Source organism: Macaca mulatta, chromosome 11, assembly GCF_049350105.2.
Source record: "Macaca mulatta isolate MMU2019108-1 chromosome 11, T2T-MMU8v2.0, whole genome shotgun sequence".
NCBI lineage: Eukaryota > Metazoa > Chordata > Mammalia > Primates > Cercopithecidae > Macaca > Macaca mulatta.
Genome location: NC_133416.1, coordinates 64,341,137 through 64,368,935, shown reverse-complemented (window position 1 = coordinate 64,368,935; position 27,799 = coordinate 64,341,137). Strand labels below are relative to the sequence as shown.

The following is a 27,799-nucleotide window of genomic DNA, read 5'->3' as shown; positions in this document are numbered from 1 at the left end:
CAATCCGCCCCGTCCCAGTCCAAGCCCCATCCCATCCTTCACTTTTGTGTGACTTCAGCAGTAGCTGGGCTCTGTGAGCCGGGCCCCCTCCACACCCGGTCCCTCCCGCCCCCCGCCCCATGAACCTGTGGGCCACTGAATGTTGTCCTGCACCAGTGTCTCCCGAAGGGTCCCATCCATCGCTGCTGTCTCAATCTTGGGGTGGTTGCCCCAGTCTGACCAGTACATGGTGCTGGGGAGGGAGAAGGGGTGAGTGTGGGCAGGCCGGAGGGCCAGAGGAGGCAGGCCCAGGCAGGACACCAGCTTCTTGGTCTGGGCACAGGGACTGCTGGGGACTGGGAGGAGGGCGTTCTGTCCTTCTACAGAGAAGCAGGAGGGAGTCCACTTCTGAGTGGGTTGAGGGGCTTTTCCTCTAAAGCCACAGTGTGCTCATTCAGAGCCACCGACACTGGCAGAGCTGTTCCCTGGGGCAGAGTGTGGCTGTGCATGACAGCCGGCCGAGCAGAAGTCAGGTCCCTGCCCAAGCAGGCCCAGCTGGGGGCCCTGGGCAGAGGCAGCATGGGGAGGGCCAGGCAGGGGTGGCCAAGAAGGCCCAAGGGCCTGAGAAGGACTCTGTCCTCAGGCTGGCCAGGGAGGAAGGGGCATGCCTGTGGGTGCAGCCCCCAACCCTGTCCCCAAGGCTTCCTACCACCAGCCCAGAGGCCTCCCCCCAGGGCCCCTGCCCACCCCCTCAGTGGGTCCACCACAATGGCGTGGGGCTCATCAATCATGCCCGAGATGAGTGTCTTGCGGTTCTCGCCCTTCATCTGTGCCACCTCAATCACATCTCGGCCCGAGTCAGTCCAGTACACGTTTCCGGCCACCCAATCGATGGCAATGCCTCTGGGCATCTTCAGCCCTGAAATCTGAATGGAAGCCACAGGTTCAGGGCCCACCGCTTTGTCTTCCTGCCATTATCCCCCCACCACCACTCTGCCAGCCTGTCCCTGCTGGAACGTCACCCCAGGCTCACAGCCAAGCCCCTGGCTTTAAAGAGATTCGAGCAGCCTGGAGCTTATGCACCAGACTTGCAGCTCTCACACGGGGCTGGTGAGCCCTCCCTGAAGCCTGCACGATGGCGATGATCACCTAATTTTATTGATAAACAAAGTGAAACCCAAAGAGGTTAAGTGAGGCGGCTAAGACGTACACAGTGCGTGGTGGCAACGATGGGGGACTGGTGCCAGAGGGCTGTCTGCCTGCCCATCGTGCCCTGCGCCCTGGGCTGCCTACAGCACGGCCAGCTGCTGACCATTCCCACTGCTCTGTCTTCCCGCCGGCCATGCCGCAGAACACAATCCTAAGACTGGTCCCCTGCCCCACTCTCACCCTTGGCCCCTCACTCTGCCCTTTTCTTTTCTTTTTCTTTTTTTTTTTTTTTGAGACGGAGTCTCGCTCTGTCACCCAGGCTGGAGTGCAGTAGTACTCTGCAACCTCAGTGCCACTGCAACCGAGTGGCACTCGGCTCACTGCAAGCTCCACTTTCCAGGTTCAAGGGATTCTCCTGCCTCAGCCTCCTGAGTAGCTGCGATTACAGGCGCCTGCCACCATGCCTGGCTAATTTTTGTATTTTTCTTAGAGACAAGGTTTCACCATGTTGCCACGCTGGTCTCAAACTCCTGACCTCAGGTGATCTGCCCGCCTTGGCCTCCCAAAGTGCTGGGATTAGAGGCGTGAGCCACTGTGCCACTGCTCTTTTCAAATCCTGCTCTGAACCGCTTGCTCTATGGAGCTCTTCCACTCCATCCACGCCAGCGTGGGCACTCACGTTGAGGTGGGTGACACCCCGGTCAATCTGTCGCCGGTGGCGGTTGGAAGTGGTAGGAGGCGCAGCAGGTGGCAGGCTGCGGTAGGAGATGGTGCCCGTGTGCCAGTTGGTCCAATAGACACGGCCAGCCTTGACATGGACATCCATGGCATCAATGCGGACGCTCTCGTCGCCCTGGAATGCCTGCTCGTAAGCCGAATGGGGGTGCCCAGGGAACAGGCTGCGGATCTCATTGTCATCAGCAATGTACAGGACCTGGTACTCAGAGCCTGGAGAAACAAGAGGTCAGGGCTGGGGCTGTGGGATGGAGATGTGCACCCCACCCAGCTCAGCTCCTTTCACATGAACGGTGTCCTCTCTCCTAGTAGAACAATCTGCTCTGGCCAGAAGCTGCTGCTTACCCACCCTGCTCAGGGTTGCAGGCTCCAACCTCAGCCTCTGGACCTCCTCCTCTCCTCCCCTGAGCTGATCCACTGTGACCTGCTCCTTTCAGCCAAAAAGCTGTCCCTGCCCCTCTAGACCCAGAGACTTCTGCCTCCTCAAGGCTGCTGGAGGGCATCACCATGCTCTCTGCTACAAACTGCCTGGCACATGCTCGGGGGTGCATAGGCACATGGGGTGTGTATGCCTGGCATGGAGCATGTGGGTGTGCATGGCAGTGCATGGTGGGGGTGTGTGTGTTCCAGGGGTGTGTGTGAATGTGCACAGGCATGAGAAGGCACAGGTGGGCATCAAAGCGTGTGGGGAATGTGCAGGTAAGGCCCCCATGACTGTGAGTGTGCACTGCGTGTCTGAGTGTGCTCTCGTTCTGGCAGTGGTGGGTGAGGAGGCGTGTGTGCAATTCAGAGCACTGCTGCATCCCAGACTCCTTCAGTGAGCCAGCCCCAGGACCTGCTCCCTCTGCTCGGGCCAGCCCTTTGCTCAGGCAGCTGCACCTATGAGTATGGGGCTTCCTGTCCGGGCAAGATGTCCACAGGAAGACATTCAATTCCAAGTCAGCCCCGTGTGATAACCCGATCGCCCTGCCCCATCCAGCCTTTCTGCCCTCTGGCAGCTCTGGCACCTTCAGCCTTGCAGGTGTTGTGCGTCTTCATGAAGTTCCGAGCGCAGCTGCAGAGGTGGCCGCCCTTGGTGTTGTTGCAGAGCTGGGAGCAGGTGCCGAAGCGCAGGCACTCGTTGATGTCTAGGGGTTACAGGGAGGGTCATGGGGGTCCACAGCTGGGGTGTCCACCCCTGCTCTGCTCCACTTTCCTACCTTGACATCCGGGCTGGCCGGGCACGGTGTGGAAGCCAGAGCGGCAGGCACAGTAGGCTGCTTTCTCGGTGCGTACGCAGCGTGCCTCGTCCCCACAGATGCTGGCATTGGTGGCGCAGCTGGTCAGCTTGGGGTCTGTGGGGGACACAGAGTGGATGCCCTCCCTTGAGCCACCCCAGGCTGGGGCTCGGCTCTCCCCACTCCCCACCAACGTCCAGTCTGCTGCTGGGCCTCACCGATGCTGCAGTCCTCCTCGTCAGAGCCATCCCCGCAGTCGTCGAACATGTTGCAGCGTAGGGAGGAGGAGAGGCAGCGCTGGTTCCGGCACAGAAACTCCTTCTTATCTTTGCAGTGGGTGGTCTGGGCCGTGGGGGGCTCTGAGGAGGGCGGAGGCTTTAGACCCTGGGTATTCACCCCTGCCCCCTCCTCCCACAGTGACCCCATAGATACCAGTGGCTCCCAATTCCTAACTGACAAGGCTTGCAGTGGGGGCAAGTCAAACTTTCGGGTTCCCAGCCCCACCTCCAAGACCTAATGCATCAGGCAGCCCCCAGAGCCTTCCCCAGGGGGCTTCCCTTGAAAGAGCCTCCAGACTCCTAGCAATGGATCCTCCCCTTCCTGGGCCAGTCCTCCTGGTTAATCCTAACCCCAATGCAGCTCCCACAAGGCTCACACTCACCCCACTGTGCACTATCCGCCCCCTGCAGGCCTTTGTCGGCCCCCTGCTCACCACAGTCCTCTTCATCAGTCCCATCCCCACAGTTGTCCATGCCGTCGCATTGGCGCCCGATCCACAGACAGACACGGTCATTCTTGCAACGGAAGGGCCGGTTGGGAGGGCACACGAACCGGGCTGCGACAGCCAGGGGAACACAGAGCTGGAATTAGTCTTGCGGGTGGGGTGGCTGCTGGCCACTGGGGAGCGCGGGAACCCCGCACCAAATCTCACCACACTCCTCGGGGTTCTCATCTGAGTTGTCCCCACAGTCATCCTCGCCATCGCACTTCCAGGCCAGCGGCTTGCACAAGGTGTTGTTGCACTGGAACTCATCCAGGGGGCAGGTCCGCACTGGTGCCAGGGGGAGCCAAGAGAGAGAATGAGCCATGAGCCCACCCAGACCCCTCTCTCCACAGGTGGGGGTTCCAGGCTCAGAGGGGTCACCAGGTAAGCAGTGGCACAGCCAAATTGGAACCAGGTCTCTTAATTTTCTACTTGGTGGGGCCAAACTGCCTTTTCTGGTATTTAGGGGAGAAGAGGTCATTTTTCAGGGGTGTCTGGAAAAGTTCAGAGGGCACTCCTTCTCTGGTATGTGGCAGGGCATGGGGCTGTGTAGTTCCACAGCAGGGACGCGGGAATGCAAGACCAGGGCTGGGAATGGAAGACCAGGTTCCCATCCCTGTGCCTGGCCTACCAAGGCAGAGCCAAGACATCTGCCCACACAGTTGGGATTTCCGCTCCAAGCCCCAGTCTTTTCTCACCCTGGGCTTCACCTGCCCGCTCTGTGCTGCCGAGCCCAGGCAGGTCAACGAGGGACAGGTACTATCTCACTGCCCCAGGAAGAGAAAATAGCAGGGCTTTTCTTCTTGGGGCAGCAGACTGTCTCGGAGGAACTTGTGGGTTGGGGCCTAGACAGGTACAGCCCTCAGGGTTTGCTGGATTTCAGCTCAACTGGTCCCCTAGACTAGGGGGCGCTGAGCTGGGCACAACCCGCACAAAAATGTGTATTCAGGGGTCCTGTGTCTTGTTTACTACTACGTCCCTAACACCTATGGCAGTGCCTGGTACATGGTAAATGCTCAATAAATATTTGTTGCATGAAGAATGAATACAGAAGAGAAAGATCGAGTGAATGACTGAGCCACGTGACAGGGTGGGCAGCAGAGGGAGGACCCAGGGAGACCAAGCTAAGGGGCGCACCGCCAGTGCCGCAGGCCTCCTCGTCGCTGCCGTCCATGCAGTCAGCGTCTGCGTCACAGCGCCAGCGCAGGGGGATGCAGTGGCCGCTCTTGCACTGGAACTGGTCCATGTCACAGCGGGGGGTGCAGTCTTTCTGTGGGCATGGGCACAGGCAGCCGGTCAGCTCTTGGCACCCCCAAGCCCTGCCTGAACTCTTCTGAAGCCACCTCCTTCCTTCTCATCTCCCTGCCCACCTCGTCTGAGCCGTCGGCGCAGTCGTGGTCTCCATCGCATTTCCAGCGCCCCGCGATGCAGCGGCCGTTGGCACAGGAGAACTCACTCTCGGAGCAGGGTCGAGGGGCTGGGAAGGACAGGGGGAGACAGGCCCAGGAGGGTGGGCACAAGGACTCCAGGCCTCAGCAGTGCCACAGTCCTGAGCCCAAGGCCCATCCCCATGTCTCTGAAGACCACAGCTGACTGACCCAGAGGCCGAGCCAGTCCTGGCAGAGCCCACTGGCTGCCTCTATGGAACAGCTTGGCACAGGCAGGCTCACACTTACCCCATGGGACAGACACCAGAGAGGGCACAGGTCCCTGGCCTTGCCCTCAGGACAGACTGTGTTTGGGGAGGGGAGCGGGGACAAGACCACTGAGACAAGCACCAGGGTTTGGGGAGAGGTCAGTCAAGGATGATGGGTAGAGGCACGGCACAGGGATGGGGGGCTCTGGGGCAGAGGTGGGGGTGTGGTGGGAGCACAGGCACATCAGAGACACCTACCTCTGCAACCCCGAGAGGACAGTGTGAAAATGGAGAGAAACATGAGATGAGGTGAAATGGCACAAACTCAAATACACAACATGGAGTGGGGTGGGTGAGGAGGGCGGCTCCTGCCCCCGCCCTGGGAGGTGGCTGCCAGCTCTGGCGCGGCCTGTGGCAGGAGGGCGGCACGGCAAAGGCCAGGCCTGGGAGGGGCTCCCGTGGGGCTGGCGGGTGGGACGTACTGCAGCTCTCCTCGTCGGAGTTGTCGCCACAATCGTTGTCGTAGTCACACTGCCAGCGGCCGGGCACGCAGCGGTTGTTCTTGCAGCGGAACTGGTATGGCTCACAGGTGCGCTCATCTGGAGGAGGCAAGTGTCAGGGCAGTCAGGGACAGGGCTGGGGCAGACATTACGAACCAGACAGGCATGGCATGGTCAGGCTGGCTTGGCGGGGAGGGTGGGCATCCTGGCTTGGGAACGGTCAGCCGCGGGGAGCCCAGGCAGTGTTTTGAGATGTGGGGTCTATAAGGAGGTTTGGGGACAGGAGACATGATTGGGGGTGTGTGTGTGGGCAGCTGCCTTGGGGAGAAGATGAACAGGTCCCATAGGGTGGGCAAGGAAAACTCCACACAGGTATGCGCAGATGAGGCATGGGCAGGGGCAGGGATAGGGAAACTGGGAGGCATGGGGCACAGGTGGATATGGGGAAGCAAGCTCCAGCCAGGCCTCCTTCCCCAGCCCTACAGCAGGCCCAGGAAGCCCAGCACCAGGGCCACACTGAGAATGGTAAGCAGGCGGCCCCCAGCCCTCCGCCTGCCAGGGGCACCGTGCCTCCCACCCAGGTAGACCGTCTTCCTCCTGGAGTGGGGTCTCAGCTCACCACACTCTTCCTTGGGCTCATCTGAGCCATCCCCACAGTCATCCTCTCCATCACACTTCCAGCGCGCTGGGATGCATCGGCCCGAATCCTTGCAGCGGAACTCGTCCACGCCACAGGTCATCTGGGCTGCAAGTGGGTGGGCACGCAGTGAGGATGAGACTCCTCCCAGGAGTCTGCCAGGAGGGTGGGGAGGGCCTGGGAGTGGCCACTGAGGGGGTCGCACGTTGGGGTGGTGTGAGTAGCAGACACTGGGGAGGGAAGCTGGGCTCCAGGCCAGGCAACTCACTGCAGTTGGCGGGCTCATCACTGCCATCCACACAGTCATTGTCCCGGTCGCAGACCCAGACCCGGGGGATGCACCGTTTGGTAATGGAGCACTGGAACTGGTTGGGAGCGCAGGTCACCTCGGCTGCGGGGCGGGCAAGAGAATGAGGGCCCTCCCTTACACCTGCCACTCCAATTCACCATCACCACCTTCTCCCTCTTCCAAGCCCTGGCCTTGGTCCTGCCAGCAACTTCTTGGGAGGAAGGAACAGTTTACCCCCAGTTTTGGTGCTTTTTGTTTTCTGGATCTCTATGTCTCTATATCACGCGTGGTGATTTTTATGAGCAAAGCAAGTTACACCCAATATAATTTGTGTTGCCCATCTACTAAAGCTATTTGAGAGCCTCTCAAAGCTGTGGGGGGGATTCTGCCTGCCCTGCTTCCGTGTCATCTCCCACCGCTGCCCCCCCACCACCTCTGGCACTCACGGCAGTCCCTCTCGTCCTCCCCGTCTCCGCAGTTGTCCTGCCCGTTGCAGCGGAAGATGCCGGGAATACAGCGGTTGGTATTGGTACATTTGAACTGACTGGGCAAGCAGACGTGGATGTCTGTGGGGGGAGGACGGAGTGACTCGTGGCGAAGGGAGGATTCAGGGGCAGGGAGAGGGTGCCCATCCCTCAGCAGGGAGGACAAAGGCTTGAGCCGCAGGAATCCAGCCTAGAGAGCAAGCTGCCATGGGCTGCAGCTTCCCTGTCCTTGAGAGCCCCAAATCCTGGGGCGGGGAAGATGCTGGGGAAGGAGGGAGGGCGGCCAGGCAGTGCTTTACCACAGTTGGCCTCGTCACTGTTGTCCTGGCAGTCATTGTCTCCATCGCAGATGAAGGCAGGGTTTGTGCAGATGCCTGTGGAGCACTGGAACTGTCCGGGCCGGCACTTGAACTCGGCTGCCAGAGAGGGAGGCTCAGGGTCAGAGTGGCTGGGGTGGACACGGCCAGGTCCACTTGCAGCCACAGCCTCCAGTGGCCATTCAAAGCCTCAGGAGTCAGGCCACCTCTGACACAGCTGGGGACCCTTGTGTCACCCCCAGCAGGCACTCACGGCAGTCCGGGGGCTCATCTGAGTGGTCCCCGCAGTCGTCCTCGGTGTCACACTTCCACCAGAAGGGGATGCACTTGTCGTTCTTGCACACAAACTGGAGGGCAGGCGGGGGCAAGAGGGGTTGGTGGGGATCTGGGAGACTCAGAAGTCCTTCTTTTGAGGGGGTTGGATGTTTCAAAGAAGTTGAGGCAGGGGTCAGGGTGTTCTGGGGCAGGTTGGGCTATGGTGAGTGCAGAAAGGCCAGGTGTGGCGCTGCGTGGGGTAGGGTGGGGAAGGCAGCACTGGAGCATGGCGAGGAGGGTCAAGGTTAGGGTGTGGAGGTATCTGTGTGAGGTGACGGGGGTAAAAGTAGCTGTGGGGAGACAAGAGGTAGGCAAGAAATGTGGGGGTGTTAGCGTGGGAAAACCAGATGTGTGAGGGCATTAGGACAGAGCAGGTGTTGGGGTCCAAGGAGGATTGTGGGTCAGGGAGTGGGCACTGGTGATAGGATCTGGGGGACAGCCTCACCTGGCTCGCTGTGCAGTTGGACACACAGGTGCGCCCATCGCTGCCCAGGTAGAAGTTGGTGGGGCAGGCACATTTGTGCCCTCCCCCGGGGGACAGCAGGCACAGGTTGCTGCAGCCACCATTGTTGACCTTGCAGGGGTGATTGGGCACTGCCAGAGAAAACGTCGTGAAATGTGGTGACATTTCCTGCCTTACCAAAGGCTGCCTCTATCACTCCATCCTGGGCAGAGGTGAGTGGCCTAACCTGCCTCTTTTAGGAGGGAGCTGAAGCCAGAGACAGGAGAGGATTCTCTCAAGGTCCCAGGATCAGGCCAGGCCTGAAGGCCAGCTCCCACCTCCTCTGTGCTTCCCCCCCAGGGTCCTTCTGGGGGCCCGGCACCCAGACCCCCCACTTGATTGGCCTCAGGGCCTTGCTGCTGCCAGATTCCAGGACTGGATCCAGGCTTGGCTGAAGCTCCCGGGAGCCAAACCATCCCCCGTCTAGACCCTCCTGGAGTCTCCCAGTGTCTGGCCAGGAGAGGGCTTGGTCAGTGCTGGAGAAGGGATAAGCAGGAACTCCCAGGGACCCCAGTTCCCAGCTCACCCTTCACCTGCTCCCACCCCTTGCCTGCTCACCGTCCGGCTGGCGCAGGGCGTGGAAGACGTGCAGGTCCATGGGCCGGTGCAGCGTGCTGATGAGGAGCGTTTTGTTGGTGCCCGTGGTCTTGTGGGCTCGGTTGATGGACTTTGTTTCCCAGTCGGTCCAGTAGACGTAGTCCTCAAACAGGGTCAGTGCAAAGATGTGCGGGATGTCCTGGCTCAGCACTGTGGGGCCGAGGGGCAGGCACGGTGCCAGTCAGCCTGAGCTCGGACAGGGTGCCAGCCCACTCCACCTCCTCAAGCCCCACCACCACCCTGCGAGGTGGGTGTCAGCCCCAGTTCCAGATGGTTCAGGGGCCCCCCATGGTCTCACAGTTAACAAGTGTCAGAGCTGGAGTTCAAACCTAGACTGCCTCATGGCAAGTTCCTGCCCCGCCAGTGTATGGTTTCCCTTGGGAAGTGGGGAGCACTGCAGTTCCCAATCGCAGGCCTCCCACCCCCACCATCCTCGGGGCCAGTCCTCCAGAACTGTGTATATAAGGGAAGGGCCTCTCCCTGGGTGGTGGCCAGGCTGGGGAAGCCCCTGGGGTGCTCTGAACCTCACACCCCAGCGAGTGGTGTCCTGAGGCCCTGTCCTCTGCTTTTTATGTCCACTCTTGCCCCCAAAACTTGATCCCCTGTCGCTTCAGACTTCCATCCCCACCGAGTCTGCTGTGCCCGGACAGCCTCACTGGCACACTGACCAACGTGGCGATTGGAGCCATCCAGGCTGGCAAACTCAATGTAGTCCTCGCGGGCGTCAGCCCAGTAGATGCGCTCAGTGACATAGTCCAGCGTCAGGCCGTTGGGCCATGTGATCTTGGTGTCCACAATGACGCTGCGACTGGACCCATCCATGCCGATGCGGCCAATCAGTGAGTGGTCACCCCAGTCTGTCCAGTACAGGTACCTGGCGATGGGTAGGCAGTGAGCCCTGGGAGATCCCATAACCCATCCCACCAGTGGCCTGCAGGGAGGCTGGGCTTGGATGCTGCTTTCAAGGGCTTCCCCACCCCTCCTCAGCCACATACCCATTCTGCACATCCACCACCAGAGCCCTGGGCTCGCGGAGGCCAGAGCTGACCAGCACCGTCCGATAGGCCCCATTGAGCTTGGACACCTCAATGGTGTCCCGGCCTTTGTCGCACCAGTACAGGTTGCCACCCACCCAGTCCACAGCCAGCCCGTCGGGGTTGCTGAGGCCTGTACGGTGTAGGACCTGCAGGAAGGGGCAGGGGAGGGAGAGCTCTGGGTGACCTGGGGGAAGACCTGCAAGCCTCTGTGAAGCTCAGCCTCCCCATGCATAAAATGGGGTAGAGCTCCCTCTGCCAGCTCTGGTGGGAGAACCATGGAAGTAAAATGCCCAGTCCTGGGCCTGACACTATGTACGTGTCAGCAGAGCCTCTAGGAGAGGGGGCTCTAGGTGGGGAATGGGACCACACTCCAAGCCTCACAGTGCTTGGCCAGACCTCAGGGGGAACTTCCTGATAATTAGGGAGACGTGGGGCTAGCAGTGAGGGGAAGAGCAAGAGGAATCTCCTGGTCCTTGCTGTCTGGGCCCAGAGGAGAGTAAGCAGCCAGAACAAGCAGTCATACAGTGACTAGTGGAGTGAGAAGGAAGCAATTTGGGTTGGTGGGACGGGAAGGAGAGACGATCTGAAAACAGCCATCTAGGGTGGGCCAGTGTCGGTCGCTGAGGGCCGCCTGCCTTACCTGCACGTTGCTCCCATTAAGGTGCATCCTTCGGATCATGCTGCCCTGGGTCGTCACATCTGTCCAGTAGATCATTTGCTCTCGGTAGTCAAAGTCCAAGGCAACGGCATTGTTCAGGCCCTGGATTAGGGGAATGAGGGAGAGCAGAAGTCTGTTGTGGCAGCAGGGGCCACATTTACATTTGGGGGAGGGATGGTTGGACCTAAGTGGGGAGACTTGCAAGGGAGGCTGTGCTGGGTCTGGGAGATGGGCAAAGGGGAGGAAGGCCTGGGTTTGGTACCTGCTTAAGTAACGTGTAGTTGGACCCATCCAGGTTGAGCTTGCGTAGGTAGTACCGGTTGGCAAAGATCAGAAACGGTTCCTCGTCTGCAGACAGAGGATCTTGCCTCAGCTCCTGGCACATTCTAGTGGCCCTGGTCTCCTGCCTGTCTGGAGCTCTGCCACCCGGGCGGTCCCACACAGCCCCCAGCTGCCTGGGTCACCTCATGCCCTCCAAGCGTGAATCTCACCAGTCACAGCCTTGCAGCTGTGGGGGTCGCCGCCGCGGGGTGCGTAGCCCTCCACACACAGACACTTATAGCTGCCATGGGTGTTGATGCAGCGCTGGCTGCAGGGGAAGGTGGTGCTGCACTCATCCACATCGGCACATGTCCGGCCGTCGTCCTTCAGCCGGAAGCCAGGGCGACAGCGGCACTGCAGGCACAGGGAGCCTTGGGCTGGGCGTGTGGCAGGGTCTGGGCCTCCCACCCTGGAGACCTGGCTCAGAGACTCCAATTCCTTCTACCCGGCCTCATTAGGGGCAGCAGCACATCGGTACTAAGTCCACCCAGCTGGCTGTCTGGCCTTCGCAGTCCAGGCCTCCTTCTGTGCGCCCCCGAGTGCCATTTGACAGAGCTGCGTGTGCCCTCCCCCTGGAAACGCTTTCTTCTCATGGCTGTTCTCCTGCCTCAGCAGCTGCTCCTTCTCAGGCTCTTCTGCTGGTCCCCTCACCTCCCTGCTCCTGGCTGTTGCTCAGCTTGGGGCTCAGACTTTGGACTGCTCTCTTCTCCACCTACACTGCTCCCTTGGGAATCATATCCAGATTCATAGATCCAAATAGCATCTCTATGGTGATAACTCCCAGACTTCCCTCTCCAACCTGGGCCTCTCCTTGAACTCCAGATCTGTGTATCTCTTGCCTACTTGACGCCTCACTCCTCTTTTCCTCTCACACTCCGTATATCATCTGTCAGCAAATCTGCTGGCTCTCTACCTGCCAGATAGAGGCAGACCCCAACCAAGCAGATTTCCATCTCATTCACTGCTGTATCCCCAGTGTCTAGGGGATGAATGAATGAATGAGGCAGTGGAAAAAGGCGTTCCTGGCACGTCTGGGGTGTGGAAGCTCCTCCCCAGGGCTGGGCATACCTTGAAGCCAATCTTGAGGTCCTCACAGTCCTGGCTGCAGCCACTGAGCTTGTGGCTGAGACACTCGTTGATGTGGCAGCCACGCTCATCCGAGCCGTCACCACAGTCATCCTGGCCATTGCAGAGCAGTACCTCAGCCACACAGCGCCCGCTGCTGCACAGGAACTGAGACGAGGCATTGCACTTGTGCTCTGCAGAGGGGCGGAGACAGCAGGTCAGCAGGGTCTCAGGCAGTCTGGGGAGGGGGCAGAGGGAAGCCAGGTCTGGGGCCCACCTGGGCTGGTGCAGTGTGGGTTCTTGGGAGCCTCGTCACTCTGGTCGTGGCAGTCATTCTCGCCATCACACTCCCACTGGCGGGAGCTCAGACAGCGCCCATTGGCACAGCGGAACTCACTGGGGCCGCAGGTCGGGTACTCTGGGGGAGGAAGGGACCTGTGAGGCTGACGCCCTGGCCCAGCGGAGGGCAGGGCCTCCTCCCACCACCGCCGAGGGCTCACCACACTCGGGGGACTCATCGGAGCCATCTGCACAGTCACGGTCATGGTCGCACACGAAGTGCTTGGGGATGCACTGGCGGTTCTGGCACATGAACTCACGGTCGTCGCAGGTGCTGTTGTACACTGTGGACAGAGGTGGACACAGCTCTTCAGCCCTGCTCGGCCAGCAGCTGACCGTCCCCCACCCTGACCTCCTGTGGTTCTCCTGGTAGAGTGGGCGGGGCACTTGATGAGGAGTCTGGACACCTGGACTACAGCTATGGCTCCACCCCAGCAGACCCCACTGAGGCATTTCCTCTCCTGCACCCCAGCTTCCCCATCTGCAAAGTGAGACTGGGGTCATTTGCTGTCCACCCGGTCCACACGGCCCCGCCACTCACAGCAACCAGCTGCGATGCTCTCGTCTGCACCATCAGCACAGTCTTTGTCACCGTCACAGAGCCAGCGCTCGGGGACGCACACGTGGGTGCCAGGGCAGGAGAAGGAGGAGGGGCCGCACGTCTTGCCTTCTGTGGGGGGAGAGGGGGCCATCGAGAGACTCAGGAGGGGGTGGATGAGGGCCAGCAGCGGAGGTGATGCACTCGCTGCTTCGCCATTGTCTGCAGGGGTGTCTGTGTGTGGGGTGGAATTGGGTGGAGTCTGTCTCTCCCTGGGGCACCTCCCCCAGCCCAATCCCAGCTTCCTCACCACAGTGAGCAGCCTCGTCCGAGCCGTCCCCACAGTCATCGCTGCCGTCACACAGCCACTGCTTGGAGATGCAGCGATGGTTCTGGCACTCAAACTGGGCCTCTGAGCAGAACTTGTCTGGGGCAGTCGGAAGCCACAGTTAGATGTGGAAGGGCGGGGGTCACCCACCTGGAGAGGCTGATGCCATGGGAAGGACAGGAGAAATGCCCACAGCAACCCTCTGTGGGGGGGCTCAGCAGCAGCTAGAGGCAGAGTGGGGCAGGGGGTGAAGGCCCTGGGTGCCCTTTTCCAAGGGGGGACTAAGAAGTGGGGCCCAGCAGGTTCTTGGAGCACTGAGTGGGTGCTGTGGTCACTCACTGCAGTGGGTCTCGTCCTCGCCGTGTTCACAGTCATCCTCCTTGTCACACGTCCAGCTCATGGGGATGCAGCGCCCACTAGGGCAGGCGAAGTAATTCAGGGGGCATCTGGGGCGTTTCACACCTGGGGGGCGAGGCAGGTGTGAAGGCCGTGCTCACCGCAGGCCACCGCCCACCACACACCTGCCCCTGCCCACCTGGGCAGTCGCGCTCATCACTGTAGTCCCCGCAGTCGTTGGCGCCGTCACACACCCAGCTGGGTGCGTAGCAGAGCGAGGTCCGCTCACAGGGCTGGAAGAGCACGCCCTTCACGCCCAGGCGGAAGTAGCTGCTGCAGTCGGTGGCACCTGGTGGGGGCAGGGGTGAGGGTGATTCCTGGTTCCCCCCGATCACCCCCCACTGGGACAGTTGCCAGCCCTACGGTGCCTTCATGCTTTTCCAAAAGTTGAACAGTGCCCTTCCAGTGGGGCACTGTCTGCACCATCCGCTCACTACCCCCTCTCGGAACCCCATGAGAGCCCAGGAGCAGGAGCGGGATGGGGACAGGGCCTCAGGGAGATGGAGGCTGTCAGTGGGGACAGGGCAAGGCAGAGAGGAATATGGGCAGGTGCAGGAGGGCCTGAAGGCGGGAGATGCAGTGAGCGATGGGGAGGAGCCCAGGAGGTGCCAGCAAAGGGTGTCACTCACTGCAGTTCATCTCATCTGAGGCATCCTCACAATCCACAAACTGGTTGCAGCGGCTGGAGTTCCCGATGCAGGTCCCGTCCCGGCAGCGGAACTCGCCCACACCACAGGCTGTCTCTAGAACAGTGCCCGCCCCGTACCGTCAGGCCAGAGTTTCCTCTGTGTGGGCCAGGAGGACGCAGGACAGAGCTCCTGGCCCACAGCACCTGCCCTGGCCTGTCACAGAGTGCCTTAAACCAGACACCATGGGGCCCAGAGACAAAGCTCGGCCAGGGAAGGGTGGGGCAGGAACTGAGGTACAGATGGGTTATGCCAGTGCGCCTCACTTACTGTTGCAGGGGATCTCATCAGAACCATCCCCACAGTCGTCGGCCCCGTTGCACCACAGCATGTTGGACACACAGCGCCCATTGCTGCACTGGCGGAAAGTCTTCTTGCAGCGGCGGGAGTCTGCAGATGGAGGAGTAGGATGTGCATCAGCCACAGGCACAGGGAAAGGGCTGCCTCCCTGAGACATCATGCATGTGTCCAGCTGGCCGCCCCCCAACCCAAAGGCCCAGTACAGGCTAACAGTGGTTCTGCCCTTCATGAGCTCCCAAAACTCATGGTCAGGAAGCTGGGTCCTGATCCTGCTCCATCCTGCAGGGGCTGAGGCTGCTGCCAGAGGGCCAGGGGCCTGGGGCAGGAGGACTTGCGCTTTGGACCTAGAAGAGGGAGGGGCTGCAGAGGGCTCCTTACTGCAGTAGGATGGCTTCTCATCGGACTTGTCCTTGCAGTGGGGGACGCCGTCGCAGGTCAGGCTGAAGTTGATGCACTCGCCATTGGCACACTCAAACTCATCTTGTGCTCGGCAAGAGGAATTCACCGCTGGGGAGGGAGGTGGAGGGAGCTTTCTGAGCCAGGGTTGTGGGCCCCAGTGCCCACGCCTCCTCCCCCCTGAAGCTGAGGTCATCATCAGCTTCTTCTTGGCAAAAGGCTTTGGGGGGCTGGGCTGGAGTGCTTTGGGGAGATAGTCACCATCCCCGGTGTGTGCTTGGGTTCCCCGCCAGCCCCTCCCCCGCCGCCTGTCTCACCTCGGCAGGTGAGGTCATCCTGGAGGATTCGGCCCCCTCGGCACGAGCAGTTGACATGGCCCTGGTGAGTGAGCAGACACAGGTCCTGGCAGCCACCATTGTTGATTCGGCATGGAGAGAGTTCACCTGAGCAGGGACAGGGCGGGCGCAGGGCTGCAGAGTGTTCTCTATTGTGCATGCACCCAGAGTGCTCACCCACTCACTGACTTCACAGAGCTCCCAAGCCTCTGCTCAGCCATGGCAGGCACAGCGGCTTGCAGCCAGTGTGAAGGGCATGGGGATGGCTGCTGTGGAAGGGCCAGGTGCATGGGGTTTTTGGCAGCTGTGCTGTTGAGGATGTGTGTGCTTTTAGGCAGGGCACGGTGGGCTTTGAGTGTTTCTGGGAGATTCCAGTCTGAGGGCCCTGAGATTATGGGTGCAATAGTGAGCCCCAGGGCGCATGAGAGATGCCTGGGAAAGCTGCAGGTCTGTGGTGGGGAGCGGTGGGGCATGTACTTGTGCCCACTGAGGGCACGTGCGCCCAGGCTCTCAGGTGTCTGTGTTGCTCCAAGTGAGGAGAGTAACCAGGGTGGGGGTGGGGGCACCAAGGGCGTGGATGAGCCCTGAGGGGCGGGGGTGACATGAATGTGTGTGTGCAATGTGGAGGAGACACCAGGCGTGTGCAGAGTCCATCTGTGTGTGTAGATGTCTTGTGGGGAAGGGGTACAGGAGCACTGAGGGTTTTGCAGTTTCAAAGGTGTGTACAGCTGTATGTGTCTGTGTAACGGAGGCTCAGGGACAGCAGGACCAGGCAAGTGTGTGTGGGGAGTGGTGTGTGGGGTGTGGGGTGTTTATAGTATGTCTGTATGATGTGTGTGTGTGTGCGCTATGTGGTGTGTGATATGTGTTGTGGGTGGTAGGTGTGTGGTGTGTGTATATAAGTCCTATGTGTGGTGTGTATGTGTCACGTGCGGTGTGTATGTGGTATGTGTGTGTGGTGTGTTGTATGGTGTGGTGTGTGTCTTGTGTGTGCTGCAGTGTGTGTGGTATGTGTGTATGTGATACAGTATGTGTGGTGTATGTGTATATATGTTGTGGTGTGTGTGTGTGTGTGCATGTGGTGTGCGTGTGTGTGTTGGCTGGGTGTGGTGTGTCCTGTGTGGTGTGTATGGTGTGTTGTATGGTGTGGTGTGTGTCTTGTGTGTGCTGCAGTGTATGTGCTATGTGGTGTATGTGTTGTATGTGGTGGTGTGTGTATGTAGTATGTGTGGTGTGTGTGGGGAATGTGTGTATGTGGTGTGGTGTGTGGGGGTGTGTGTGGGGTGTGTAGTGTGTGTGGTATGTGTGGTGTATGTGGTGGTGTGTGTATGTGGTATGTGTGGGCTGTGTATGTGTGATGTGTGTGTGTGTGGGGTGTATGTGTGGTATGTGTGGTATGTTTGTGGGGGTGTGTGTGTATGTGGTGTGTGGGATATGTGTGGTATGTGTGGTGTGTGTGTGGTTTGTGTGTGGGGTGTGTATGTGTGTGTACGTGTTGGGGGTGTGTGTATGTGGTGTGTGGTGTGGTGGGGTGTATGGTGTGGTGTGTGTGTTGTGTGGGAAGGGTGTGGTGTGGTATATGTGCTGTGGTGTAGTGTAGTATGTGTGGGATGTGTGTGTGGTATCTGTGTGTATGCGGTGTGTGTGTGGTGTGTGTGTGTATGTGGTGTGTGTGTGTGGTGTGGTATATGTGGGGTGTGTGTGATATGTGTGGTATGTGTATGTGGTGTGCAGTGTATGTGTGGTGTGGTGTGTGTGTGTGGTATGTGTGTGGTGTGTGTGTGGGGGTGTGTATGTGGTGTGTGGAATGTGTGTGGTATGTGTGGTGTGGTGTGTGTGGGGTGTGTGTATGTGGTGTGGTGTGTGTGTGGTTTGTGTGTGGGGTGTGTATGTGTCAGGGGTGTGTGTGTATGTGGTGTGTGGTGTATGGGGGGTGTGTATGGTGTGTTGTGTGTGTGTTGTGTGTGTGGGAGGGGTGTGGTGTATGTCGTGTGGTGTGTGTAGTATAGCATGTGTGGGATGTGTGTGTGGTATGTGTGGGGGGTGTGTGTGGTATGTGTGGGGGTGTGTGGGGTATGTGAGGGAGGGGTGTGGTGTATGTCGTGTGGTGTGTGTAGTATAGTATGTGTGGGATGTGTGTGTGTGGTATGTGTGGGGGTGTGTGTGGTATGTGTGAGGGGTGTGTGGGGTGTGTGTTTGTATGTCCAGGCATGACAGGCAGGAGGGCGAGGCAGGTGGCGGCAGCCCCACTCACAGCTGTTGGTGTCGTTGGCCACGGCGATGATGCCCATGGGCTGCTGGGGGATGTCCACGCGCAGCAGCTTCATGTTGCTGCCCACGTGCTTGTTGGCCCGCTGCACTGCCCGCCGCACCCAGTCGGTCCAGAAAATGTGCTCCCCATACACGGCCAGCCCGAAGGGGTGGACAGGCTCTGACTTTAGGATCACCTGTGGAGACAGCGCCATCACTGTTACAGCATCGCTCGGGCCTCTCGCCCAGTCTCCACTGGACCACAGCCTGGCCTGGCCTCTGACAGCTACAGAATGAGGGCCCGCAGAGGCATCCTGCCATCTCCCTCATCTAGCTGATGAGGAGCAAGCTGGACAGGGTGGGGTTGCCCGAGGCTGGGGCCTGGAGGGACTCACCTCCTCCCAGCTGCTCCCACCACGTCTGTGCCTGGACGGTCTCAGCTGATGGCTGACCCTGGCCCTGGCTTCCCCTCAGCCGCCCGCCAGCTCACCCACCCCGCAGACTCACATAGCGGTGGGAGCCGTCATACTCGCACCGCTCAATCTTGTCCAGGGTGGCGTCAGAGAAGTAGAGCTTCTCGGCACGGTGGTCGATGGCCAGGCCGTTGGGGGTGCGGATATCCTTCTCGATGAGGGTCAGGACATTGGCTCCCGAGAGCGCTGCCCGCATGATGCTGGGATGCTGCTCATTCCAGTTGGTCCAGAACATGAGGCTGGGGGAAGAGGGTCCAGGGATCAGGAGGCAAAGCCTGAGAGGCTACCACAGAGGGTACAGGCCAGGACACGTAGGCACCTGGAACCCGGAGGCCCGCCAAGGCAAAGCAACCTCAGAGTCATCGAGGCCAAGAGTGCCCCGACGCCCACAAAGGGCCCCGCTATTGCACAGGCAGTTCTCACACGAGGGCCAAGTGTGAGATATTCACATTGCAGTATCTGGGCAGTGACCGTCTACTTGCTAAGAAGAGAGCCAAGTGAGACAGGCTCTGGGGTTCCAGCCCTGGCTATGCCACCACCAGCTAGGTGCCCTTAGGCAACTTGCTCAACAGCCCTGTCCCTCAGTTTCCTCCTCTATGAGGTGGGGATGGTAGCACCACCTGCCTTGCAGGGTGGTTGTGAGAGTGGAAGAAGTTAATCTCCATCTTAAGGACAGATGGCACACGCTATGTGAGTATTTCCCAGGAGTTTATTCTTAACTGCTCTCTTCTGTGCAGGGAGGCTGGCTGTCTTCCAGATCATTCAGGAAGCCCTTGTGGAGCTGAGTGTGGCGTGTGTCCCTGGTCCTGGGGTATGTGGGTCCTATCCTCAAGGAACCCTCGAGTTCCCTTCTCCGTACTTTGAGGCCTTTACATGTTTGGGGTTGGAGCCACCGTTCTGCCTCATAATGGCTCTGACCTCGAACGAGCCTGTCACCCCTCTGAGCCTTGGTCCCCTCTCAGTAAAGGAGGCAATGGGAACAGCCAGCCCCCAATTATGCTGTGCTCCTTGTGGGGTGGAGGAAGGCCTCAAGGCTGGTCAAGCACTATCCTGGGTGTGACAGAGTGATCCTCGGACTACCGGCATTGGATGGTGAGCCCTGGGCTCTCAGTCCCAGAGCTTGTCACTCAGCTAGGACCAGGGCGGGGCAGGGGACTCCAAATTCTCTTGCTCCCAGGCGATCCTTATGCACAGTGGAGTCTGAGACCACCAAGCCACATGAAAGCCAGCTCCATTCTCCAGTTCCCTAACAGGACCTGCCCCTGCCCCCACCCGTGCCTCTGGCCCCCTCCCACCTCCACCCCTCACCATTCTGGCCACAGATCTCTCCTCTGGCCTGTGAACTTGTCTCCTCATACCTCTCCAGGTCACACCCTTCTTGCCCACCCCCAGCGTCTCCAGCACCATTGAACTATCGCGCCTTCTGCTGGGCTCACATAGGAAAATGGTGCTGCTCTGCCCCTTGGGAGACACTGGCTGCCCTGAGCCTCCACGAGCTCATGAGAAGCTCTGATCTTAAGGGCCTCATCCTGGAGGACAGCAGGGGTGTGTGATGGCTCTGGAATCGGGATGTAAGTTGGGAGGGAGGCGGCGTGTCCCTCTAGCCTCCACAAGGGAGAATGGGTCTCGGGGCAGCGACCGGTCATCTTCCTGGCTTGTCAGGATTCGACTTGGCCTGTCAGTCCCCACCAGGGACTCCCACACCTCAAGTGAAACCACTCACACCTGCGGTGAGAAGTGGCTTTCCTCCTGGCGTCAACAGACTCCTCCATGTGACACAACTGTGGTCTGGGTGAACCTGCTGCCCAGGAATGTGGCGGGAGGGAAGACAGAGGCTTTCCTGGGGCAGGTGCTCAGTGTCCAGCAACATGGCAGGCCTTCTAACTATCCGACTGTGACTCCACAGGGTCATCAGTGCTCCAGTGCTGACTGCAGGGAGGGCTCAGGGGGATGCTGGGGTGTTGGAGTCTCCACTGGCCCCTGCCCCCTCCATTGGGGTCCACATCAGCTCCTTCCGATTCCCTGAAAGTGCCTGCTCCTTCTGGCCAGGAGGAGGGCCCCTCCTGCCGGCTCAGCTCTTTCTCCTGGGTGCTGGGACCATGCTCCCATTCAGCCACTCCTGCCATCCTCAGATGTCGGCTCACATGCCTCCTCTTCAAGGACATGTTCCCTGACTTGCAGGCGGGGCCAGTCCTCAGCACACAGCCACGAAGCTCTTCATGACGCCCCTCGCGCTCCCCGCTGGGTCCTCTGCACCTTCTTTGCTCTCAAAAGCCACTCGCTGAATGTGCAACAGAATCCCCTTGGCTCATAGGAAAGGAGCTTGGTGGGCAGCCAGGAGGACATGTCCTCTGGGACGAGAGCAGGGCAGCCCTGCTGGACCCTCCATGGAGGCTCCAGACTCATGAGGGACAGGCCCTGAGGCCATCCCCAGACAGGTGAGGCAGCCAAGGTTCATGAAAGCGGGGACTGGACCTTCGTCATCAGCTGCAGACGTGCCAGACAACAGAGGCAGGAGGAAACAGAGGGCCCTTGAACCAGGTTGGATGTGACTGACACTGGGGTACAGGTAGGGGGAATCTGGGTTTGGGATGCTCACATATCTATACAGCTGCTTTGGGTTGTGTTTACTAGTTTCCTAGTAAAGCTTTCGAAAAACATTCCAAGCACTGCTGAATTGGGAAAAAAAATGTTGCTCACATGTGGGCCAGGATCCCTAAGGCGAGGGGGTGGCTCTCACTAGAGGCCCAAACAGCCAGGATGAGGGCTGCCCTTGTGGAAGAACAGAGCAGGCCGACTGCGGGTGAACCCCCCAGGGGGAGTACTCACCGCCAGGTGCTTCCTGCCACCTGTCCTGGCTTGTGCTCCTAACTCCTCCACACCCTGACCTCACTTCCCGGCTGGGTTCAGGCCTGCCTATGTCCCATGGTGTGCAGAGGTCCCCTTCTGTCCTCTCTGTCTTGAATTTGTCTTTCTTCAGGCTTTTGCTCAAAGCACTTGCCCTGTCCAAGCTGGCCTTCCTTGTCTTTTCCAATTCCAGACTCTGGGCCAATCTACTGCCTTCATGAGACCTGTGGTCACCCGTATACAGCCCTGTGCCAGTTACCATTGCTTCCCACAAGTATGACTTCTCAACCCAGCTAAGTGGCTTGAAGGCCCAGCCCGAGGCTTCCATACGATGGGTTCAACAGACATTCTTTGCCTGAAGCTTTGGATCCCAGAGCTAGAGGCCCTACCCTGTGCCTCCAACATGGTGTTCTGATGAATGAATCAACCACAAAGGCAGAGCATCCCCCACAGTCCTCATGCTCCCCTTGGTGCAGGCAGCTGAAATCTTAGCCAGCTTGTACCACAGAAGAGGAACCTGAAGCTTAGGAAGCTTTTGCAACTCCCCCCAGATCACACAGCAGGGAAGGGTGGAGCTCAAGTGAGGGCTTGCCTCTCCTGCACCCCCACCTGGGTCTGCCTGGGGAGTTTCTGCCACCCCAAGTCCCACCTCTCCCCACTATCCCCATCCCCAGGCAGCAGCTCACTTCTGGCACTCATCCAACACGAAGGCCCGTGGGTGGTCATCTCCGGACATAGTGATGACGGTTTCACGCTCGAAGGCCCCTGGGCGGGTCTGGTCCACTGTGTGGCGCGTGATGGTGGATGTCGTGTAGCTTGTCCAATAGAGAGTGTCCCAGCCACGGTGATAGGCCAGGCCTTCTACGGAGCCCACATCTGTGAAGAGACAGGAGAAGCCATTGGGCGGGAGGGGGCCAGAGGGCAGCCTGCACAGGAGCCATGGGGGACAGCCTGGGACACGTGCCGTCCTGGCTGGAAGGGGAAGTGTGGCGTAAGGGAGTGCATGAGGTGTAGCAGAGGGGGCTCAGGGGCACCAGGGTCTGACTCATGCCCCAAACCTCTGCTGTCCTCACCCAAATGACCTGTGGTCACCTCCCAACCCTCTCCCTCGGTCTTCCCACCTAGGGCGATCGGGATTCCTGGTGTGGTTGCACTTTCCTGGAGCTGTAGTTCTGCTGAGTTGAGTGCAACATAGATTTCAGTAAATCAAAGCCTACTTGGGCTGTACCGGGGAGCCCCCTACTTAAAAAGACCCTGAGCTGGATTGATTATTTTATAAAGCAGATATCTTAAACTCAGGTTAAAGAACCAAGGCACAGTGAGAGACACAGCTGAACAGCAGTGTAAGAGAAAAGACTCGAGCGTTAGTGGCTAAAAGTGATGGTGGCTGCCAAAAGGCCATGCTGTGGTATGGTCTGCAAACAACCAGAGGGGAGGGGATATCCCTTCCAGGGGACTGGGGATTGATCTGCCAGTCTCTCCTGATCAAGCTGCGAGCATGCAGTACCGGGTTTAGCTTCGGATGCTACATTTTTAGACAGACATGTGGGCTGGACTAAGTTGCAGCAGAAAATGTCCCAGAGAAGGCTGAAAGGACAGGTCTGAACATGCAGCACCTAGTTCGGCGCCTGGCAGGTCTTTATGGACCAGCTGAATGAATAAATGAGCAAATGAATGAGTCAGAGGACCTGGTGGTAACCAGGCTGAAGAAGAGAAAATGTAGTGGGATGCAGTTTTCAAAGAGCTGAAAGGCTGTCCTATGATGACAGCCCTGACACTGTAACTGCTCTTTCCAGAGCACACACTCCATCCCCAGCATCACTGAGCTAGGCCTTCATGCGCAGCAGCTCAAGGAATCCTGTCTCACCATGCAGCTGAGAAGGCTCAGGTTTGGCAAGAGCAGGAAACTGACCCAAGTTACCGAAACCCCAAGGGACTGGAGCTCAGCCCCGTGTCTGCAGCCTGGGTTTGTGAGCGCTGGGCTCCACAGTGACCTCTGGCTTGTTCTGTGCAGCACTGAAGGCAGAACTAGGACCAGTGGCGGGAGGAAGATGGGAGCCGACACTGACTCCACATCAGGAGTCATGTAACTGCGGGGGTGCAGTGGGAGTCGGCTGAGTTGCAGCTGCTGGGATTCAGGGTAGAGTGCCTGGCTGGGGTCTGAGAGTGTGTGCTGCTCCCCGCCTCACGTCCCACTTCCTGGGAAGACTTGGGGTCTGGGCTCACTCTCCACAATGGTGATCCTCCTGGAGCCATCGTCGTTGATCTGCTGAATGTTCCCAAAGTGGATGTCGCTGAAGAAGATGCGATTGGGGGTGCCCGGAGAGGTGCCTGCCCGGTAGTCAAAGGCCAGGGCAATGACGTTCTTCATGTGCTCAGGGTCCTCGAAGGGCTGCACGGGCGCATTGAGGTTGCGCTCATCCGACAGGTGGATGCTCTTGAGAATGGTGCGCTCCGAGTAGAGCAGGTAGCCGGCGTACTCGCGGCACGATGCTCCGTCTTCAGCCAGCATCCCGTGGGCACAGGCGCAGGCCCGCTGCCCACGGCCCCGGTACAGGCACAGCTGCTGGCACCCACCATTGGCCACCGCGCACACGTTCGTGCCTGGGGGAGGGGAGGGTACAGAGGGCAGGGCCTGCCTTGGGAAAGGCTCGCTGGTGCCTTTGTCATCCAGGCTTTGGCAAAAGTGCTGCCCTCTGCCTCAGTATTCCCAGCTTGGACGACCTTCCAGGGCCCAGAGCCCAATGTCTAGATCTGTTCCGGGGCACCTCAGCCTTTCCTCCCCATCCCTGGGTCTCTTGGGCCATCGGAAGGTGCCCCATGGGTCTAACTTGTCTCCTGGCCCTCTCACGCTGGGTTCCCTGGGGAGCGCCCTCCCAGGCCAGAGTCCCCCTCACCTCTCCACCTCAGCCCAGAGCCCCGGCCTCACCTTTCTGCCGGTCCCGGTTGAAGACTTTGATATCTTTAAGCTGGACGCCGATGCCGGTTCGCAGGGGCACGGAGTCTGTGGCATTGTCTTTGCTCCCTCGCTTGATAGAGCCGTTGGCGTGAGTCCTGAGGGAAAGACAGGTCACAAGCAGAGCGTCAGTGGAGCGGGGAGGGAAGGAACAGATCAGCTGAGGAGGCCAGGACAGAAGCCCTCACCTGTCACTCCAGTAGATGAAATCCTCAAACACAGACACTGAAAACATGTCCATGTTGTTGCTGGACAGAACCACCTCGCGGTTCTCACCCGTCTCCAGGTCGATCCGTTCAATCTTGTCTGTCCGTGCATCACACCAGTACAGCTTCCCATCCTACAGGCCAGAGGCACCCACCTCACCTCCGGGGCTGAACCCACTGCCAGCCCCATGTCTGGGGCAGCAGGGAGTGTGTGGGCCAGAGTGGGGCCCTCAGTTCAGCCTCCCCCCTCACTCCTGCCTCCTGCACACACTCCTGCCCTCTGCCCTGCTGATAAGGCAACATCCAGGCATCCTTCCCCTCCCCTACTCCCCACTTCTGAGCGACCCCTGCCCATCATCTCTGTGGTAGCAGGAGTCCTACTCTGGGTGCAGGGCTGGGCCGGGAGACCCCGTGACCTCCCTTGGGCTTCATGTCCTCCCAGAATGGGCTCATCACAGGGAGGAGGGGCCTGGGTCAGGGGTCTACCATCGGCTCCAGGGCCAAGTTGGCATGCGAACCTGGTAGTCCACTGAGATGCCATTGGGCCAGCTGATGCTGACGTTGACCAGCACCACACGTTCTGTGCCATCTAGCCGAGACCGCTCAATACGTGGATACTGACCCCACTCAGTCCAGAACAGGTACCTGTGGGGTAGAGGGGAAGTGGGGGGTCAGTCCCCAGACCCTGGAGGAGACAGGGCCTCATCAGCATGGGCCATGGGCAGAATGACAAGGCCAGACCGGAGCCAGTCTGTCCAGCTCCTCACCCTTTCTCTGGGTGGACGGTGATGGCCCGGGGCTTGTCTAGACCCTGGGAGATCACCACGTAGCGGAAGGAGCCATTGAGCCGGGCGACCTCGATGACATCGAAGCCCTGGTCCGTCCAGTAGATGTTGCCTAAGGAGGGAGTTGGTGGGGCTCAGGGAGGTTGGGTGAGGACAGGTGGACCTGGTGTCCTCCAAGCCCCCAGGCACCCCTGCAGCTCCTCTTCCTGCTCCCACCGACTCCTCCTCCCCCCACATCCCCCAGTCCTCTGCCACACCTCAAGCCCCACAAACCCACCCACTGCTCACCTGCGATCCAGTCCACTGCGATGCCCTCCACGCGGCCAATGCCATTGGTCACCACGTCTTCACGCCACGTCTGGTCCCGCTTGGCCCGGCTGATCGTGCTCAGGCCCATGTCCACCCAGTAGATGGTGTCATTTTCTGGAGTTGGAGGAGGTGACATGGGGATGACCAGTAAGGCAGGGGTAAGGCGAGGGGTCAAAATCTCACAAGGCTCAGGACAGAGGTGAGAGAGTGCCAGAGGGGTCAGGTGCTTGGAAGGAGAGGTGGAGTCGGGGTGGCAGCTGTAGCAAGTGCCCCACCTCGGGCCGATTCAGGCAGCCTCTCACTGGACCCTCAGGGCACACCACACTACCCCTAAAGCTCCCACGCCACGCCCAACTCCCTCCACCACTAAATGGCTCACCAGCATGGAAGTCGATGCCGACAGCCAGCGAGGTCCCGGACACTGGGACCAGGGCATCTGACTTGTCATTGGGATCCAGAGGAATTCCCCTGATTCCTTCGTGCACAGAGTACAGGAGAAAGGAACCCACGCCTGAAACACAAGGACACTTAAGGCATGGGTATCGCCAACACTCTCCCCTTAAGCTTGGTTGCTGTCACCCTCCAACTGTTCTCTGCTTTTCCTTTGATGTCTTCCCCCACCATCATCCCTATCCTCCACCCAGCACACACACCCTAGCCTGAGGTCAGAGCATGGACCGGGAGGAAGCTCACCTGGCTGGTAGCTCTGGGGAACCACCTGCAGGACCCCTAGCCACCATGAGAGGGCAGCAGAGACTCGGATTTCTCGCCTTGTGCTCTGCCCTCCTCCATCCAGCACAACCCAATCTGCACCCTGCAAGTCCCTTAGGGAAAGTCTGGGAGTTCAGACCAGACAATCAGGACTAGGTGACTCCAAAATCTAGACTTCCAGTTTGGCGCTCAGCCTGATTCTAGTTTCCTCTTTGTCCTCCCTCTGTCTGGTCCATGCCACACCCTCTCTCCAACACTTAAAACTCAACCCCATAAGGTCACTCCTAAGCCAGTCTCATTACCCAGTTATCCCATTTCTTTTTCTTTTCTTTCTTTTTTTTTTCATTTTTTTTTGTTTTGTTTTTTTATTTTTTTGAGATGAAGTTTCGCTCTTGTTGCCCAGGCTGAAGTGCAATGACGCAATCTTGGCTCACCGCAACCTCCGTGTCCCGGGTTCAAGTGATTCTCCTGCCTCAGTCTCCCGAGTAGCTGGGATTACAGGCATGTGCCACCACGCCCAGCTAATTTTGTATTTTTAGTAGAGACAGGGTTTCTCCATGTTGGTCAGGCTGGTCTCGAACCCCAGCTTCAAGGTAATCTGCCCGCTTCCGCCCCCCAAAGTGCTGGGATTACAGGCGTGAGCCACCACGCTAGGCTTTTTTTTTTTTTTTTTTTTTTTTTTTTTTAATTGAGGTAGAGTCTTGATCTGTCGCCCAGGCTGGAGTGCAGTGGCACAATATTGGCCCACTGCAACCTCTGCCTCCCCGGTTCAAGCGATTCTCCTGCCTCAGTCTTCTGAGTAGCTGGGATTACAGGTACCCGCCACCACATCCAGCTAATTTCTGTGGTTTTAGTAGAGACAGAGTTTTGCCATGCTGGCCAGGCTAGTCTCAAACTCCTGACCTCAAGTGATTGGCCTGCCTCGGCCTCCCAAAGTGCTGGGATTACAGGGATGAGCCACCGTGCCTGGCCCAGTTTTCCCATGTCTTGAGGCACCACTACCCATGCATCTCAGAATCCTCCCTTGCCTTTATCCCTTTGATACAGCATGTCCCAAAGTGAATCCCCAAATGGGCCCTGGTTGCTCAGACTCCATGAAAAGAAGAATGAAGGTCAAGCGAGTTTTGGAAAACCCTAAACACTTGAAAAATTTTTAGCACACATAAACATATTCAAGGCTCTGAGAAGTTCTGCAGCACAAAACACTCTTAAACTTTGTTCAACTCAGAATTTCTTTTGGTAAAATCTACCCACATCAAAGAGGGAGGCTCTTAGGAATTCACTTTTGGGAAATGCTGTCCCCCCGGCAAGCTCATAAATGAGTTAGCAGGTTCTTGTGAAATGGGTCTGAGTTTCATTCCTTTTCTTCAACCCTTGCTGAGCCCAGCCCAGGCCCATCATCTCCTCACACTCCGATTACTCCTGATAGCCTCCTAACTGGTTTAACCGCCTCTGTTTCTTCCCCACCACCAATGCGGTCAGGTTGATCTTCCCCGAACATTACTTTCCAGGCACTCCTGGCTGAGAACACAGGAGCCCCGCCTAGCTCACAGCCTTATCTCCAGGACTTCCCCACACTTTGCCCACCACTCTTGGCTGGGGCCCCCACACACACCTTACGTTATGTATAGTTCTCTCTCCTTTGAGCCCTGCATCCACATCCTACTTGTCCTATAAAACCCAGCTCAGAGCATGCCTCTTCCATGCAGCTGCCACTGATCTGCCTGCTGACATCTATTTTT

The 27,799-nt window shown here is 58.9% G+C and overlaps 1 protein-coding gene across 1 annotated transcript in view; it reads right to left on the bottom strand.

Moving 5' to 3' along the window:
* Positions 1-27,799, bottom strand: part of LRP1 (LDL receptor related protein 1) — an 84,986-nt gene that overhangs the window by 3,762 nt on the left and 53,425 nt on the right. The window contains exons 35-78 of the mRNA XM_015152081.3: positions 25,726-25,857; positions 25,326-25,460; positions 25,020-25,149; positions 24,771-24,897; positions 24,235-24,386; positions 24,020-24,144; positions 23,317-23,694; positions 21,777-21,966; positions 18,278-18,482; positions 17,775-17,967; positions 15,503-15,628; positions 15,168-15,296; positions 14,760-14,879; positions 14,433-14,546; positions 13,943-14,092; positions 13,747-13,869; positions 13,390-13,506; positions 13,083-13,211; positions 12,703-12,825; positions 12,480-12,620; positions 12,206-12,396; positions 11,308-11,491; positions 11,079-11,164; positions 10,799-10,918; positions 10,117-10,304; positions 9,790-9,995; positions 9,083-9,271; positions 8,468-8,616; positions 7,961-8,054; positions 7,690-7,806; positions 7,352-7,471; positions 6,885-7,007; positions 6,599-6,724; positions 5,962-6,078; positions 5,214-5,320; positions 4,981-5,113; positions 4,012-4,131; positions 3,793-3,915; positions 3,299-3,439; positions 3,063-3,197; positions 2,871-2,990; positions 1,808-2,076; positions 727-905; positions 126-232 (exon numbers count right to left, since the gene is read on the bottom strand). Coding sequence (XP_015007567.1) covers positions 126-232; positions 727-905; positions 1,808-2,076; positions 2,871-2,990; positions 3,063-3,197; positions 3,299-3,439; positions 3,793-3,915; positions 4,012-4,131; positions 4,981-5,113; positions 5,214-5,320; positions 5,962-6,078; positions 6,599-6,724; positions 6,885-7,007; positions 7,352-7,471; positions 7,690-7,806; positions 7,961-8,054; positions 8,468-8,616; positions 9,083-9,271; positions 9,790-9,995; positions 10,117-10,304; positions 10,799-10,918; positions 11,079-11,164; positions 11,308-11,491; positions 12,206-12,396; positions 12,480-12,620; positions 12,703-12,825; positions 13,083-13,211; positions 13,390-13,506; positions 13,747-13,869; positions 13,943-14,092; positions 14,433-14,546; positions 14,760-14,879; positions 15,168-15,296; positions 15,503-15,628; positions 17,775-17,967; positions 18,278-18,482; positions 21,777-21,966; positions 23,317-23,694; positions 24,020-24,144; positions 24,235-24,386; positions 24,771-24,897; positions 25,020-25,149; positions 25,326-25,460; positions 25,726-25,857 — 6,483 coding nt within the window. The remainder of the gene's footprint in view (positions 1-125; positions 233-726; positions 906-1,807; positions 2,077-2,870; positions 2,991-3,062; positions 3,198-3,298; positions 3,440-3,792; positions 3,916-4,011; positions 4,132-4,980; positions 5,114-5,213; positions 5,321-5,961; positions 6,079-6,598; positions 6,725-6,884; positions 7,008-7,351; positions 7,472-7,689; positions 7,807-7,960; positions 8,055-8,467; positions 8,617-9,082; positions 9,272-9,789; positions 9,996-10,116; positions 10,305-10,798; positions 10,919-11,078; positions 11,165-11,307; positions 11,492-12,205; positions 12,397-12,479; positions 12,621-12,702; positions 12,826-13,082; positions 13,212-13,389; positions 13,507-13,746; positions 13,870-13,942; positions 14,093-14,432; positions 14,547-14,759; positions 14,880-15,167; positions 15,297-15,502; positions 15,629-17,774; positions 17,968-18,277; positions 18,483-21,776; positions 21,967-23,316; positions 23,695-24,019; positions 24,145-24,234; positions 24,387-24,770; positions 24,898-25,019; positions 25,150-25,325; positions 25,461-25,725; positions 25,858-27,799) is intronic.